We start from the raw sequence: 15,496 nt of genomic DNA, 5'->3' as shown, positions 1-15,496 counted from the left end.
TTGGCTGGCCTGGGACCTGCAGGCTGGGGGCAGCTCCTGCGTTGAGCGTCTGCCCCCGGGGTGGTCAGTGCGCATCACAGCGACCGGTTGTTCCGCCGGTCCTTCTGCTGTTCATTCGATTTTTTTTTTTTGCATATTAGGCTTTTATTATATAGGATATACAGTCCATATTAACATTTTATCATTAGTCTGACCCAGAATCACACACTGCATAGTTGTTACATCTCTTTGATTCCTTTTACCTGGAATAGTTTATCAGCTTTTCTTTGTATCCCGTGATATCGACGTTTTGGAAGAGTCCAGGCCAGCTCATTTGGACAGCCTGTCTCTTTCCATCTCTGCTTCTTTCTGAAGAGACTATGACATGGGACTTTGGAGATTCATGGATTTGGTACTAAGAACCTTATCTGGAGAACAAAGCCTATAACTATATCTTCAGGGGAAAATTTGTCAAAACGTAGTAAGAGCTCAAAATTCCAGAAGGTAGACCCTAAAGATGATTTGAATAATATTGAAAGGAATTTTGTGTGTGTATGCATAAGTGTACATATAATTTTAGAATCTAAGATTTATATATTTTTGGACAAAAATTAAGGTTTTATAAGGTAGAACTTTGATTTTGAAGGAATAGCACATTTACATTTTAAGTTGATTCACGTCTTACAGGAAATAATTGGATTTATATTATGACCAAAAAAGATAAGTCAGGATTAGAAATACGGTCAATTTTATTTCTTTCTACGTTATGTTTGGACCAAGATTGAAAAGATTCTCTGTTCATGTGTGTGGGAACCTTGTAAATACCTCCCAGGGTTTTTAGATGTGGTATAATTTGTTAGCATTTTAGTGTAGAGACAAAAGCAAAACTTGGGAATCTATAGTTAGCTTTCCTACTTATCAATTATGTGGCTATAGGTTAGTTATATAAGTTAAAGCATAGCCAGTTTCTAGAACCAAGTTACCTAAGAATGATTTTTACCACTTTCGCTTATGATGTTGAGCAGATTAAGTAACCCCTCCATGCCTCAGATTTCTCATCTCTGAAATGGATTATAATGTTACCTATCTCATATTTTATGAGTAAATGAATTAGTAAGGTTTATGAGTACATAAAGTAAGCTAGATGCTTAGAACAGTGATTGGCAAATAGTAAGTCCAAAAAAGTGTTAGTCATCATCATTGTCATCACCATTAGACTATAGTTTCTTTATTAGTCAGATAAAACTGTTAAACTCAATCAATGCATCCATGAAGTGGAGGTAATAATAATATACACTTCATAGGGCAGTTGTGAGGAATAAATGAGTTAATACATATAAAACACATAAAAATCTTTATATATATTACATTGTCATCCTTTAATTAAATGCATATTCATGGGGTTACATTTTTTGTGAACCTTTCTGTTATTTTGTTCCTCTCAAATTCTTTGTTACTACTGATTTTATACTGCAAAAGGCAAGATAGGCATTTTGTATATTCTAAGTGACTTATATAGTGAAAAGGTTTGAGAAGCACTGTACTAGATGATAATTGCTGGGGTGCCTTATTCTGAAATTTTATAAATCTTAGTTTCTTGTTTAATTTATAAGCATTGTTTTCATACTTATTGAGAACACTGGAAAGTGAAATTTGAGTTTTACTGGTTTGGAGTTAGTCTTTAGTTGGATATTGCACTGGAAGAGTTATAGCCAGATAAATTCGTATGATCATTGAGCAGATATTGATGCTCCTTAACTAGTTACTCACCTGGAATGCTTGGAGAAATTTTTTTCATTTTTCAATAGGTATCAATAATGTTTTTGCTAATCAAGTGATGTGGCTTAAGTTTCAAGCAGGGCTTTTAAAAATTCACAATCTTCCTATAAATTTGGGCAATGAAGGTTATATGTAGACTAGAGGCCTGGTGCACGAAATTCATGCACTCGGGGTGAGGAGGTCCCTCAGCCTGGCCTGTGCCCTCTCGCAGTCCAGGAGCCCTGCAATCGATCGCCCCGCAGAGGGAGGCCCCGCTCACTCTCTGCAGCGCTGGTAGCCAGGTAGCCTGGGCCTCCCTCTGCTGGACAATCGTGCGGCTCCACAATCGATCGCCCCCGCAGAGGGAGGCCCCGCCCACCTGCCGCAGCCCACCAGTCGGTGGCCTGGGCCTCCCTCTTTGGGGCAATCTTGGAGCCCCCTGATGGATCGCCCTGCCGGCCAGTGGCCTGGGCCTCCCTCTGTGGGGCGATCATGGCGCAATGGCGGGGCCCCTGACCAATCGCATTGTACTCGCCTGGCTGGCCTGGTGTCAGTGGGTGTCATAGTGTGGCCGTCCAGACGGTCATTCCACTGTTCAGCCGTTTGGTCAATTTGCATATTACGCTTTTATTATTATAGATTTGTATTGTAATTTTATTCATGCCCTTTTCACTTGGGGTCAAGGACCCTGAAATTATCTGGAAATTTACCTGACTTGATAATTTTCTAGTGCCCTCAAAATACAATTACATTGTTTGGGCAAATTATTTTGACCCATGTAGCTCTATTACTTTGGTACTTTTGCTAGCTTATAACATTAAAGATCAAATTTCAGTGTACTTATTTTTCTTTTGTCGGTTTATAGGTGTATATCTAACCATACTGTATTTTGAAAGGAGTTTCTGAAATGTTTGAGGGAAATTAAACAACTAATCAGGGGCTTAATTATTTTAGATATTGCAGTAATTTTATATGACAGATGTGGTTATTTGGTTTCGGATAATCTGTGTGTAAAGTTGAGCTTCATTCTCCCCAGCTCTAACTGTTTTTCTGCTCATTACTAACTAAATCTGTGAAAGTGGGTAGAGTTAGTAGAAAGAGACAGACATTGAAATTTTTCTGAAGGATCATCATTTTCTTTTTTAAGGCTGTTTCTTTTTTTGCTAGACTATGTTCTCCTGTGCGCATGCTAGTCAATATCAAATATTTATTTCATTCTTTACACAGGTAAAGACAGCTGTAGTCAGGAAGAATATCTTTAATTTTTTTCTTACTAATAAATTCCAACATCTTTTTCACAAGTTATAACAATCTAGAATTGATTTTTTGAAGACATGTGCAATCTATATATATATAAGACTAATATGCTAAGTGTTCAACCCTCTGACTGGTCGCTGTGATGCGCACTGACCACCAGGGGGCGGACACTTAACACAGGAGCTGCCATGGTATGTGCTGGCCATTTACTGAGAAACGGCACCGCAGACCTGGCATCCACAAAGCAACACTCGGCTTCCCTGAAGTGAGATACAGGCCCCGCCCCACCCTGGAGCGACAGCCCACAAGACCCCATGGTGCAAAATGCGGCCCACAGCCCAGCCCGGAAATGGTCGCTGTGGGTACCGCGTAGTGATGTCACATAGCAACGCTCAGCTTCATCTCCTAGCAACTAGCCTCCTTTGGAGTTTCTTCAGCCCAGGAACACAACTTGCTTTATAGCCAGGTGGAAACATTTTACACTTTAACCAAATGTCTGTGAAGCGTTTTCCTGTGCCTCATTTCATTTGATGCTCACAGAAGTCCTGAAGTAGGTAGATAGGAGACTTGGTGGAATCCTATTTTCTTTTTATTAGCTGGAAAATGGAGATTTAGAAAGCTTAGAAACTTGACCCGACTAAAACAAAATAAGAAATGGTGGACCTTGAAAATGACTTCAGCCCTAGCTGGTTTGGCTCAGTGGATAGAGCATTGGCCTGTGGACCAAAGGGTCCCAGGTTCAATTTCAGTCAAGGACACATGCCTGGGGTTGCAGGCTCAATCCCCCATAGGGGCGTGCAGGAGGCAGCCAATCAATGATTCTTGCTCATCATTGATGTTTCTCTCTCTCCCTCTCCCTTCCTCTCTGAAATTAATAAAAATATATTTAAAAAAAAGAAAAGAAGGGGAGAAACCAAGATGGTGGCATAGGTAAGCACCTAAACTGCTGCCTCGCACAACAATTTCAAAACTACAACTAAAAGACAGAACGAACACCATCCAGAACCACAGGAAAGTTGGCTGAGTGGAAATTCTACAACTAGAAGGATAGAGAAAAGCTCACAGAGAATTGGAGGTATGGCAAAGGGTCTTTGTGCGCGCAGAGAGGAAGGGCGGCTGAGAGCCTGGCTGACTTTCTCTGGCGGGAGGGGGAAGGAAGCCCCCGACCACACTGAACCCCAGTTCTGACTGCACTGAACCCCAGTCCCGGGCGAAACCCCATGGACCCAGGCTCATACAGTGGGAGTCTGGACTGTCAGGTAGAGAGAAAGGCACCCGGAGACTCGGAGACCCGGGGGAGCCCCGGCGGGCAGGGGTCTGGAGGCGCGCGCGCCAGTGTGCACAAAGGCTGCGGAGGTTGCCACAGGCTTTCCCTAGCAGAAGGGAGTCCGAAGCTCCTGACTACAGTGAACCCCAATTCTGACTGCACTGAACCCCAGTTCCAGGCGAGCCCCTGGGGACCCACGCTCTTACGGGGGGGAATCTGGACTCTCGGGCGGAGACTCGGGAGCCGGGGAAGGCAGAGGTCTGCAGGCGCGCGCATGCCAGTGCGCACAAAGGCTGCGGAGGTTGCCACAGGCTTTCCTTAGCAGAAGGGAGCCGGAAGTTCCTGACTGCACTGAACCCCAGTTCTGACTGCACTGAACCCCAGTTCCAGGCAAGCCCCTGGGGACCCACGCTCTTACGGGGGGAATCTGGATTCGGGCGGAGACTCGGGAGCCAGGGAAGGCAGAGGTCTAGAGGCGCGCGCGTGCGCGCAACGGCAAGGCTGACGGGAAGCCAAGACTGTCTGCTCTGCCCTGAGACTCCACACCATTTAAGCTGAGCACAGAGGCTATTGCAATTAGACAAGTCTAATCCTATAAGGCTGTCTCCAGCACCGAACTTCTCCCAGCATAGACACAGCTGATCCTCACAGCCAACTGGCCTGGAGGTCAATTCCTCCCAGTGATACCAACAACAATCAAGACTTAACTACAACAAGGCTGTACACACAGTCCACAAAGGGGTGCACCAAGAGTATCCACCTCAGGTTAACTGGGGAGGCCGACCCACTGGGCCATAGAGGAAACCTAGCACACAAATCTACCCTACCAACTCAGGGAAGCAGTGAAAATGCGGCGTCAAAGAAACAGATCACAAATGAAAGAAATGGAGGAAAACAAACGACTGGATATAGAATTCAAAACCACGGTTATAAGGCTTTTCAAGAATATCCTAGAAAAGGCCGATAAATATAACGAGACCCTCGAAGATATGAAAAAGGACCAACTAGAAATTAAACATACACTGACTGAAATAAAAAATATTATACAGAGACCCAACAACAGACTAGAGGAACACAAGAATCAAGTCAAAGAATTGAAATACAAAGAAGCAAAAAACACTCAACCGAAAAAGCAAAAAGAAAAAAGAATCCAAAAAGTTGAAGATAGTGTAAGAAGCCTCTAGGACAACTTCAAGCGTACCAACATCAGAATTATGGGGGTGCCAGAAGAAGAGAGAGAGCAAGATACTGAAAACCTATTTGAAGAAATAATGACTGAAAACTTCCCCCACCTGGTGAAAGAAATAGACTTACAAGTCCAGGAAGCGCACAGAACCCCAAACAAAAGGAATCCAAAGAGGACCACACCAAGACACATCATAATTAAAATGCCAAGAGCAAAAGACAAAGAGAGAATATTAAAAGCAGTAGGAGAAAAACAGTTAGTTACCTACAAGGGAGCACCCATACGATTGTCAGCTGATTTCTCAACAGAAACTATGCAGGCCAGATGGGAGTGGCAAGAAATATTCAAAGTGATGAATAGCAAGAACCTACAACCAAGATTACTCTACCTAGCAAAGCTATCATTCAGAATTGAAGGGCAGATAAAGAGCTTCACAGATAAGAAAAAGCTAACGGAGTTCATCACCACCAAACCAGTATTATATGAAATGCTGAAAGGTATTCTTAAAGAAGAGGAAGAAGAAAAAAGTAAAGATAAAAATTATGAACAACAAATACATATCTATCAACAGTGAACCTAAAAATCAAGTGAATTAAAAACCTGAGGAACAGAATAATCTGGTGAATATAATAGAATCAGGGCATAGAAAGGGAGTGGACTGATAATTCTCAGGGGGAAAGGGGTATTTGGGGGTTCAGGAAGAGACTGGAGAAAAATCATACACCTATGGATGAGGACAGTGCGGGGGAGGTAAGAGCAGAAGGTGGGGTGGGAACCAGGTGGAGGGGAGCTATGGGGGGGAAAAGGAGAAACAATTGTAATAATCTGAATAAAGATTTATTTTTTAAAAAATAAAAATAAAAAAAGAAAAGAAAATGACGTCAGGTTTTCTCACTGCGCAGAATATAGTCAAACGCTGCTCCAGTTAAATATTTCACCTTGTGTGATCTACAATTATAATCTCCATGGTGATATTTACTGCTGTCTTGCTGACAGTTATCTGAAAGAGAAGTTGGGGTGCTTCACTGGGCTGGAAAAAGTTTAGCTACATCAGAAAGCAGGTCTAATTAAGCAAGTTCATTCTATATGTATAAAAGGCTAAGTTGACATGTATGCACGATACATGTAAAGCTCTCACTGACGCCAATCGCACGCATGTGTTTCAATCTGTCATTGTCGACCGTGAATTTGGTTAACACTTCTGTTATAGAGAAAGGGTGAATCGCGATATTAAAATATTCCTTCTAATTAATTTCCTCTCAGTGTGCACGGATCTGTGCACCAGGCCACTACTGTATGTATAATTACCCAACCTTATTTAAGAGAACTGTAATCATTTAATGAGATTCATAGATGTATAAGAAAACATTGAAGGTATGTTTGTTTTAATAAGATAGCTGCACAAATATGTATGTTGTATTCTATTTTTCCACAGTAACAAATTAATACCAGTAGGAGGATTTTACCAAGGCAAATGAATATGTTTTAATCTTTAAAAAGTTATCTTTTAAATAAAATTAATGTGAGGAACTTAAAATGTTAACTTTAAAAATTTGATATTATTTTTTCTTCATCCTATATATTTAATAGGAAACCAAAAATAAACTTTTAGAGTTTCCAAACTTATTCTCTTTCCATTTAGAAAAAAATTAGTGCATAGAAAAAAGCTTACTTCCTTTTTTTAAAAATATGTTTTTATTGATTTCAGAGAGGAAGGGAGAGGGAGAGAGAGAAATAGAAATATCAGTGATGAGAGAGACTCATTGATTGGCCGCCCCCTGCACGCCCTCTACTGGGGATTGAACCCTTGTCCGCAGGCAACACGCTATCCATTGAGCCAAATCATATAAGAAAGCTTATTTCTTCATCTGTAGAATAAGTTTTAATAATAAACGTAAATTTATTAAATACATTGTTTTACACATTACATACTTTTAGATGTTAAGTTATCCAATCCTTCATAATTTTTTTATTAGCATAATAAATTTAAAAGACTTCGCACAGGATTTCCTTTTATAGAAAACACTAAGAAAAATTTGATATTTTATAAAATAGATGAAATAAATAAAATGATGCCTTCATTTTTTAAGAATTCATTGCTTTAAATCAATTTCTTTGCCTTTGCTTTCTATTTTTGACCATAATGGTTGAGATAATGGCAGAAGCTTATGGGGACAGAGGGTAGGGATAGCCACCATCTGAATTTTAGTCCCGTGCTTTGTGGATTCTGAGAGAATTTTTGTTTCCAAATGTTTAAGGAAATCCTTGTTCAGTTATTAGCCCAAAAATATCTGTTTTAACATGAAATTAGGAGGCATGCAAGGAAACCAAAATCATGGAAAAATAGCAATTAATAGAAAATGTCTTTAAGGAAGTCCAGGCATTGTACTGATTAAACAAAGAAGAAAAGTTGGAAGATGTTGGAGTTCATCAAAGTTAAAAACTTTTATTTATCAAAAGACACTGTAAAGAAAGTGAAAAGATAAACCACAGAATGAAAGTAAATACTTGCAAATCATATATCTAATAGAGGTTTAGCACCCAAATCTAAAAAACTTTTATGACTCAACAATAAAAAGTCAAATAACCCAATTAAAAAAAAAAATAGGCAAAGGACTTAAATAAATATTTCTCCAAAGAAGATATGCAAGTGACCAATGTCATTAGTGATTAGGGAAGTGTAAAGATAACATTTCACACCCACTAGGATAGGTATCCTATCTAATAAAAGAGTAATATACAAATTGACTGTACCTCTGCTACACCCACAAGCCACGCCCACCATCCAATCGGGAGCTAGTATGCAAATTAACCCAACCAAGATGGTTGCGGCCACGGAGAGAGCAGGAGGCTGGGTTTCCCCAGCAATGGAGGAAGACAAGCTTTCCGCACACCCTGGCCGGCCCAAGACTCCACTCAAGGCTACAAAGTTTCAATTATAGAAGACAAATAAATCCCAACAAAAATGGCAGCAGCCTCGGAGCTGGAGAGAGCAGGAGGCTTGAGTTGCCCTCGACGATGGAGGAAGTGAAGCTTTCTGCACACCCTGGCTGGCCCTAGACTCCACTCAAGGCTACAAAGTTTCAATTATAGAAGATAAATAAATCCCAACAAAAATGGCTGCGGCCACAGAGCTAGCAGGAGGCTTGGCTGCACTCAAGGCTACAAAGTTTCAATTATAGAAGATAAATAAATCCCAACAAAAATTGCTGTGTTGCCAAAACCGGTTTGGCTCAGTGGATAGAGCGTCAGCCTGCGGACTGAGAGGTCCCGGGTTCGATTCCAGTCAAGGGCATGTACCTTGGTTGCGGGCACATCCCCAGTGGGAGGTGTGCAGGAGGCAGCTGATCGATGTTTCTCTCTCATCGATGTTTCTAGCTCTCTCTCCCTCTCCCTTCCTCTCTGTAAAATATCAATAAAATATATTAAAAAAAAAATGGCTGTGGCCATGGAGCAAGCAGGATGCTTGGCTCCGCTCAAGGCTACAAAGTTTCAATTATAGAAGATAAATAAATCCGAGATACTATGGCCTCCACTTGGGTAGCCGGGGGGCATGGCTGGCCTGAAAACCACCACAGGCCCCTTGCCCAGATTGCCCCACGCCCCAAGGGAACCCCCACCCTGATCTGGGACACCCTTCAGGGCAAACCAGCTGGCCCCCACCCATGCACCAGGCCTCTATCCTATCTAATAAAAGAGTAATATGCAAATTGACCATCACTCCAACACACAAGATGGCTGCACCTATGTGGTCAAAGATCCTGCCCCCATGTGGACACAAGATGGCCACCACAAGATAGCCAGCAGGGGAGGGCAGTTGGGAGGGACCAGGCCTGCAAGGGAGGGCAGTTGTGGGCGATCAAGCTTGCAGGGGAGGGCAGTTAGGAATGACCAGGCCAGCAGAGGAGGGAAGTTGGGGGTGACCGGGCCTGCAGGGAAGGGCAGTTGGGGGGGGACCCAGGCCTGCATGGGAGAGCAGTTGGAGGGGACCAGGCCTGCAGGGGAGGGCAGTTAGTGGTGACCAGGCCTGCAGGGGAGGGCAGTTTGGGGTGACCAGGCCAACAAGGGAGCAGTTAGGCATCAATAAGGTTGGCAGGGGAGTGGTTAGGGGGTGATGAGGCTGGCAGGCAGAAGTGGTTAGGGGCAATCAGGAAGGCAGGCAGGTGAGCAGTTGGGAGCCAGCAATCCTGGATTGTGAGAGGAATGTCCGACTGCCCGTTTAGGCCCGAACCTACCGGGATCAGGCCTAAACGGGCAGTCAAACATCCCTCGAGGGGTCCCAGATTGGAGAGGGTGCAGGCTGGGCTGAGGGACACACACCCTCATGCACAAATTTTGTGCACTGGGCCTCTAGTAATAAAAATAAAATTGCAAAACTGAAAGTAACTTTTGGTGAGAAGGTGGAGAAATTGGAATGCTTGTACATTGCTGGTGAGAATTTAAGATGGTACAACCATTATGGAGACAGTTTGGCAGTTCCTCAAAAAGTTAAGAGAGTTACAGTATGACCTAGTAGTTCCACTCCTAGGTATATACTTAAGAGAACTGAAAACATGTTCACACAAAAAATTTGCATTTAAGTGTTTACAACGGTATTATTGATAAATGGCTCCCTCATGGAAAAACTTAAATGACCATCAACTGATGATTACAAAAACAAGATGTGGTATATCAAACAATGGAAATTTAACCATAAAAAAGGACAATAAAATTGTTGAAATCCTCATCCTTTCTTGAGAAAGATTTCAGTTGTCATTTAAATGAAAAGAGAAAATTGAAAACTTCTTTCAGAGAATTGCAGGTGTCTGAAGACTCTTGTTTGAGAAAAATTTCTCATCCATAGTCCGTGTTATCCATTGTGCCACTGGACCCTTGAGAAACATTTTCTTTTTTTAAAAAATTCAGCTGTCAAAATGACCTATTATTAGAGTTGTTTATTAACTGTTACTTATTTTTCAAATTATGCTGTTGTCAGCTAAATCTGGGAGATGAGTAACAAATCTCTTATGTGAAAACGTATAAATCAACTGAAATACAAAGCACTGACCTATTTCTTCAGCCTCCCCTATTTGGTTTAGTCTGGTCCATTTGAACCGAGATAGATGTGGTTTCTAGTTCCTAAAACTGCTCTCTAGAGATTGCATGAGATTGGGTATAATTTAGCAAGTCTTTTTAAATCAACAGGGTACTTTTACTTAGAAACCTTACCTCTTTTTAAAAGGTGATATGCAAATTGGTTTCCTGAAACCAACATTTCTTAATGAACCTTATTTAAGTACCCTAACTGCCAAATATAAAACCATTCCACAAAAAGAACAGCTATAATAGATTCCACTCATCAGAGGTTTTGTATTCCACTATCTGTTTGTTGTTTTGTAAATAGAAAGCCGTTCATACCAGAATCATCAGCAAATTGTTGGTGGCTCTCTCCCAGCTTCTTACTATTGGCTCTTATTTTGGTAGGCCAGCCTGTCTGGCTGCTCTTGAATTGTTGTCTGACGTCTCCTGAGTCCCAGAATCTTAGATAAATTTACAAATATCAATAGCCAGTAGTCTGAGGGTAGATCAGTATGGGGAATCTCCTTTATTTTATTTTATTTTTTTATATATTTCTTTATTGATTTCAGAGAGGAAGAGAGAAGGAGAGAGATAGAAACATCAATGATGAGAGAGAATCATTGATCAACTGCCTCCTGCACACCCCCTACTGGGGATTGAGCCCGCAACCCAGGCATGTGCCCTTGGCCAGAATCGAACCTGTGACTCTTCAGTCCACAGGCTGACACTCTATCCACTGAGCCAAGCTGGCTAGGGCAAGAATCTCCTTTTAAATCCAGATTTATTTGTTGCTCAAAATTATCCAGTGTATGAGATTATATTATTTATGTTTACAGTTGTATACCTGTAACAGGTCTTTGTGTCTCCATAGTACTATGAAATATAGTAGGCAGTTTCTGCAAAATAGTAGTTATTTACTTTTTCAAAATTAGAAGAGATGTTCTCTAATTTCTAAACCAGGAAGGTCAGGGTATGGTGTATTTTTTTCCCCCATTGGAAACAGGGGAACAAGGATTTCAATTGTCAGAAGAATTTACAGAGCATTATGAAAGATTCCAGAAAAGATTTAACCATAAAAAAGAAATCTTAAATATCCTTTAAAAGTTTTAAATGTTGTATTAGTGACATAACTTAATCACTTGTAATTCATCGTCCATCTTAGCATCTGTATCTTTTAGGCATTATGTTAGATATTGGATATACAGTAAAAAGATCAAGTAATTGGCTTTGAGTTTGCAATCTAGAAGAGAAGAGAAAGAAGAGAATTGTACTTTATAGCACACTGTAGTAAGAAATACATTTCCAGGAGTATTTTCAGAGCCAGTAGAATTCCAGATGAGTAAATTTCCAGATTTTCTTCACTGTTTTATTTCTACTTTTGTTGAAAAGTTTAGAGTTGACGCTTTTTCATTTTTATATATTTGCTAGATGCCCAGTGCATGAAATTCACGCATGGGGGAGGGTCCCCTCAGCCCAGCCTGCACCCTCTCCAATCCGGGACCCCTCAGGGGATGTCTGACTGCTGGTTTAGGCCCAATCCGGGGATCGTGCCTAAACCGCAGTCGGACATCCCTCTCACAATCCGGAACTACTGGCTCCTAACTGCTCACCTGCCTGCCTGCATGATCGCCCCTAACTGCCCCCCCCCCCGCCAGCCTGATCATCCCTAACTGCCTCAGCCTGCCGGCCTGATGGCCCCTAACTGCCCCCCCCTACTGGCCTGGTCGTCCCTCACTAACCCCATTGCCGGCCTGGTCACCCCACACAGTCTGCTGTTCAGTCGTTTGGTTGTCCCTCACTAACTCCCCTGCCGGCCTTGTTGCCCCACACAGCCTGCTGTTCGGTCATCTGTCCAGTTGTTTCGGTCGTGACGGCCCCTGGCTATTTATATATTAGGATTGCATAATTTAATTTTTTGTATTAATACATTTTAAAATATTTACATTTTATTTCTGTGTGAAAATCAAATTAAGTGGCTTCTTTGCTTTTTGATATTTGGTTAACCTCATTTATATTTCTATGGATCTTTTCTTTTTAATCTTCACCTGAGAATATTTTTCCCATTGATCTTTAGAGAAAGAGTAGAAAGGAGGGAGGGAGGGAGAGAGAGAGGTACATGCCCTTTACTGGGAATTGAACCCTTGATCCTTCGGTCCTTGGGCCAACCCTCTGTCCACTGAGCCAAACTGGTCAGGGCTTTCTATGGATCTTAATCAGAAAGGAAGGTAGCAGTCTTAATTACAGTAATGTGTTACTTAGCTGGATATTGTTTAATGTTGGGGTTTCAGAATGGATGCTAATAAAACCATGTTGGGTCTTTCAACATTTTTTTAAAAATATGTTTTTATTGATTTCAGCCCAGCCATCATGGCTTAGTGGTTGAGCATCAGCCTATGAACCAGGAGGTCAGGGTTTGAATCCTGGTCAGGGCACATGCCCAGGTTGCAGGCTCAGTCCCCAGTGTGGGGCATGCAAGAGGCAATGACTCTCTCTCATCATTGATTTTTCTATTTCTCTCTCCCTCTCCCTTCCTCTCTGAAATCAAAAATACTTTTAAAGTTAAAAATAAAATATAAAAATAGCCGAAACCGGTTTGGCTCAGTGGATAGAGCGTTGGCCTGCAGACTGAAAGGTCCCAGGTTCGATTCCGGTCAAGGGCATGTACCTTGGTTGCGGGCATGTCCCCAGTAGGGGGTGTGCAGGAGGCAGCTGATCAATGTTTCTCTCTCATCGATGTTTCTAACTCTCTATCCCTCTCCCTTTCTCTCTCTGTAAAAAATCAATAAAATATATTTTAAAAAATAATAATAAAATAAAATAAAATATAAAAATGATTTCTCTGACTCTCACTTATACTTTCAGTTTTCACAGTTACATATAAGTGTTAAAAAATCTAGTATCTCTTTTATTCTAACAATATTTTTATCCTAATCTCTATGATTTCACAAAAGGGTTATTAATTTTCTTTTACAGACACAGGAAAAAAAATGTAGAAACACTAAATAGCTGGTGACTACTCTGATTTTGAATAGATGTCTTTATGTTGGCTGTATTAATCTATTCATTGATTACAATGACTACAATGTTTAGATATTTTCTTTCTTAAAAAAATAAATTTTATTGATTTTTTACAGAGAGGAAGGGAGAGGGAGAGAGAGTTAGAAACATCAATGAGAGAGAAACATCGATCAGCTGCCTCCTGCACACTCCCTACTGGGGATGTGCCCGCAACCAACGAACCTGGGACCCTTGAGTCTGCAGGCCGACGCTCTATCCCCTGAGCCAAACCGGCCAGGGCTAGATATTTTCTAACATACGGGAGCTCCCTCCTCCCCTGTGGTTGGCAAGTTCATTAGGACAGATTTCTTATTGTTGTCCTTTCTTTTTAGGTGTGAAGTTTTTCAACATGAGTGGCCTCGGGGACAGTTCATCCGACCCTGCTAACCCAGACTCACATAAGAGAAAAGGATCGCCATGTGACACACTGGCATCAAGGTAGGAACACTCTTTTCTTGGTCTGTTTCTGGCTTTATCATTTTCATTGCCACTTTAAAGCTTTTGTTTCATCTACTCCAAGTTTACTGGCCTTCTTTGAGTCCTTCATACTTACCAGGTTCTCTTCCTTCCTCAGCTCCCTTATAATGCTACTCCCTCAGTCCAGCTTGCTCCCTCTACATTTCCTTTAGTCATCTCATAGACATTCTACGATGCCAGCTTAGTCATTACTTCCTTAAAGGAAACCTCCTCTTTCTTCCTTAACTATTACGTCAAATGTCTGCCATTCCTGTATCTGTCTCACATATTTTTATAGCTTTGATCCATAATTTCGGATTTTACTAGTGTGTGTGATTATTTCATGAATCCCTGGCTTTTCCACTGCAAACTAAGCTGCCATTTGAACTCCTTATGGGTCCTTTGACTTGATATTTTCACTCTCACTTTATACCTTTGAAAGAGCTGGGGTTTTTCTTTTCAGGAAACCAGTCTTTCCCTACCACTTATCTGAATTTACTCACCATTTTATCCCTAGTTCCTAACACAATGTATAGCTTATAAATAGTAAATCATAAAGAGCATATGTTAGACCTCAGGTATTGCCAGCCCTGTGTATAGTCACCCTGGACAGGAGAGATTCTCAGTAATTGTTTGTTGGGGTGAGATGTCTTGTGTCTCCTTCCTGTTACCTCTTCTCCATTCTTTAACTATTCTAAGAGAATGAGGATTAAAGTGCTCATCTTAAAATGGTGGGTAGCTATGCCTTCTGCTTGTTCAATATTTCCAATTCAACTCAACAAGTGTTTATTAAATGCCTGCTTTTCAACGGGCACCATGTGGGTGGTGTTATAAAGATGTAAGTGAAGTGTGAGACATGTTTTCTGTCTTCAAGAAGCTTGCCAATCTGGTCATGCTACTCATTCTTAAACCCTTCTGGGCTTCCCCTGGCCCTGAAAAAAATAACCATAATCAGAGTGATAACAGATAACATTGACTGAGCTAATAGTATATGCCGGGAACTCTGCCCAGTATTTTATATATGCCATCGTCTTAATCCTCACAAAACCCTAGGCGGTGATGTCATTATTCCTGTTTTACAGATAAGGAAACTGAAGCTTAGAGAAATTAAATTAAGGGACATGTCCAGGGTTACATAGCTAGTAAATGACAGAGGAAGTTTGAACTTGTACTTTTAAGTAATGTATCATGCCTTTTATCACGGCACGAAAGAGCCCTGTGGTCTGGCCAGGACCTCATCTCTTGCCCTTTTGGGTTCTTATATCTGTAGTTCAGCCATGTTGAAGTATTATAGGTCCTTTGACTTGATATTTTCGCTCTCACTTTATGCCTTTGAAAGAGCTGGGTTTTTTTCTTTCAGGAAACCAGTCTTTCCCTACCACTAGGTTTAGACATCTCATTCCTAGGTCTAGGAGCCATCTGTATGCCCTTCTCTAGTATTACAGTCTTGTCAACATAGTATGATAATGGCCTGTCTC

General features: G+C 41.3%; 1 protein-coding gene across 5 annotated transcripts in view; it reads left to right on the top strand.

The window, feature by feature from the left end:
- Window positions 1-15,496, top strand: part of NCOA1 (nuclear receptor coactivator 1) — a 175,322-nt gene that overhangs the window by 80,938 nt on the left and 78,888 nt on the right. For all 5 annotated transcript variants that reach the window (XM_080683458.1, XM_080683456.1, XM_080683460.1 and 2 more), the window contains exon 4: window positions 13,895-14,000. In XM_080683458.1, coding sequence (XP_080539584.1) covers window positions 13,912-14,000 — 89 coding nt within the window. In that variant the 5' untranslated portion in view covers window positions 13,895-13,911. The remainder of the gene's footprint in view (window positions 1-13,894; window positions 14,001-15,496) is intronic.

This window comes from Plecotus auritus, assembly GCF_963455305.1.
Source record: "Plecotus auritus genome assembly, chromosome: 8".
NCBI lineage: Eukaryota > Metazoa > Chordata > Mammalia > Chiroptera > Vespertilionidae > Plecotus > Plecotus auritus.
This window is presented reverse-complemented; position numbering and strand designations above follow the sequence as displayed.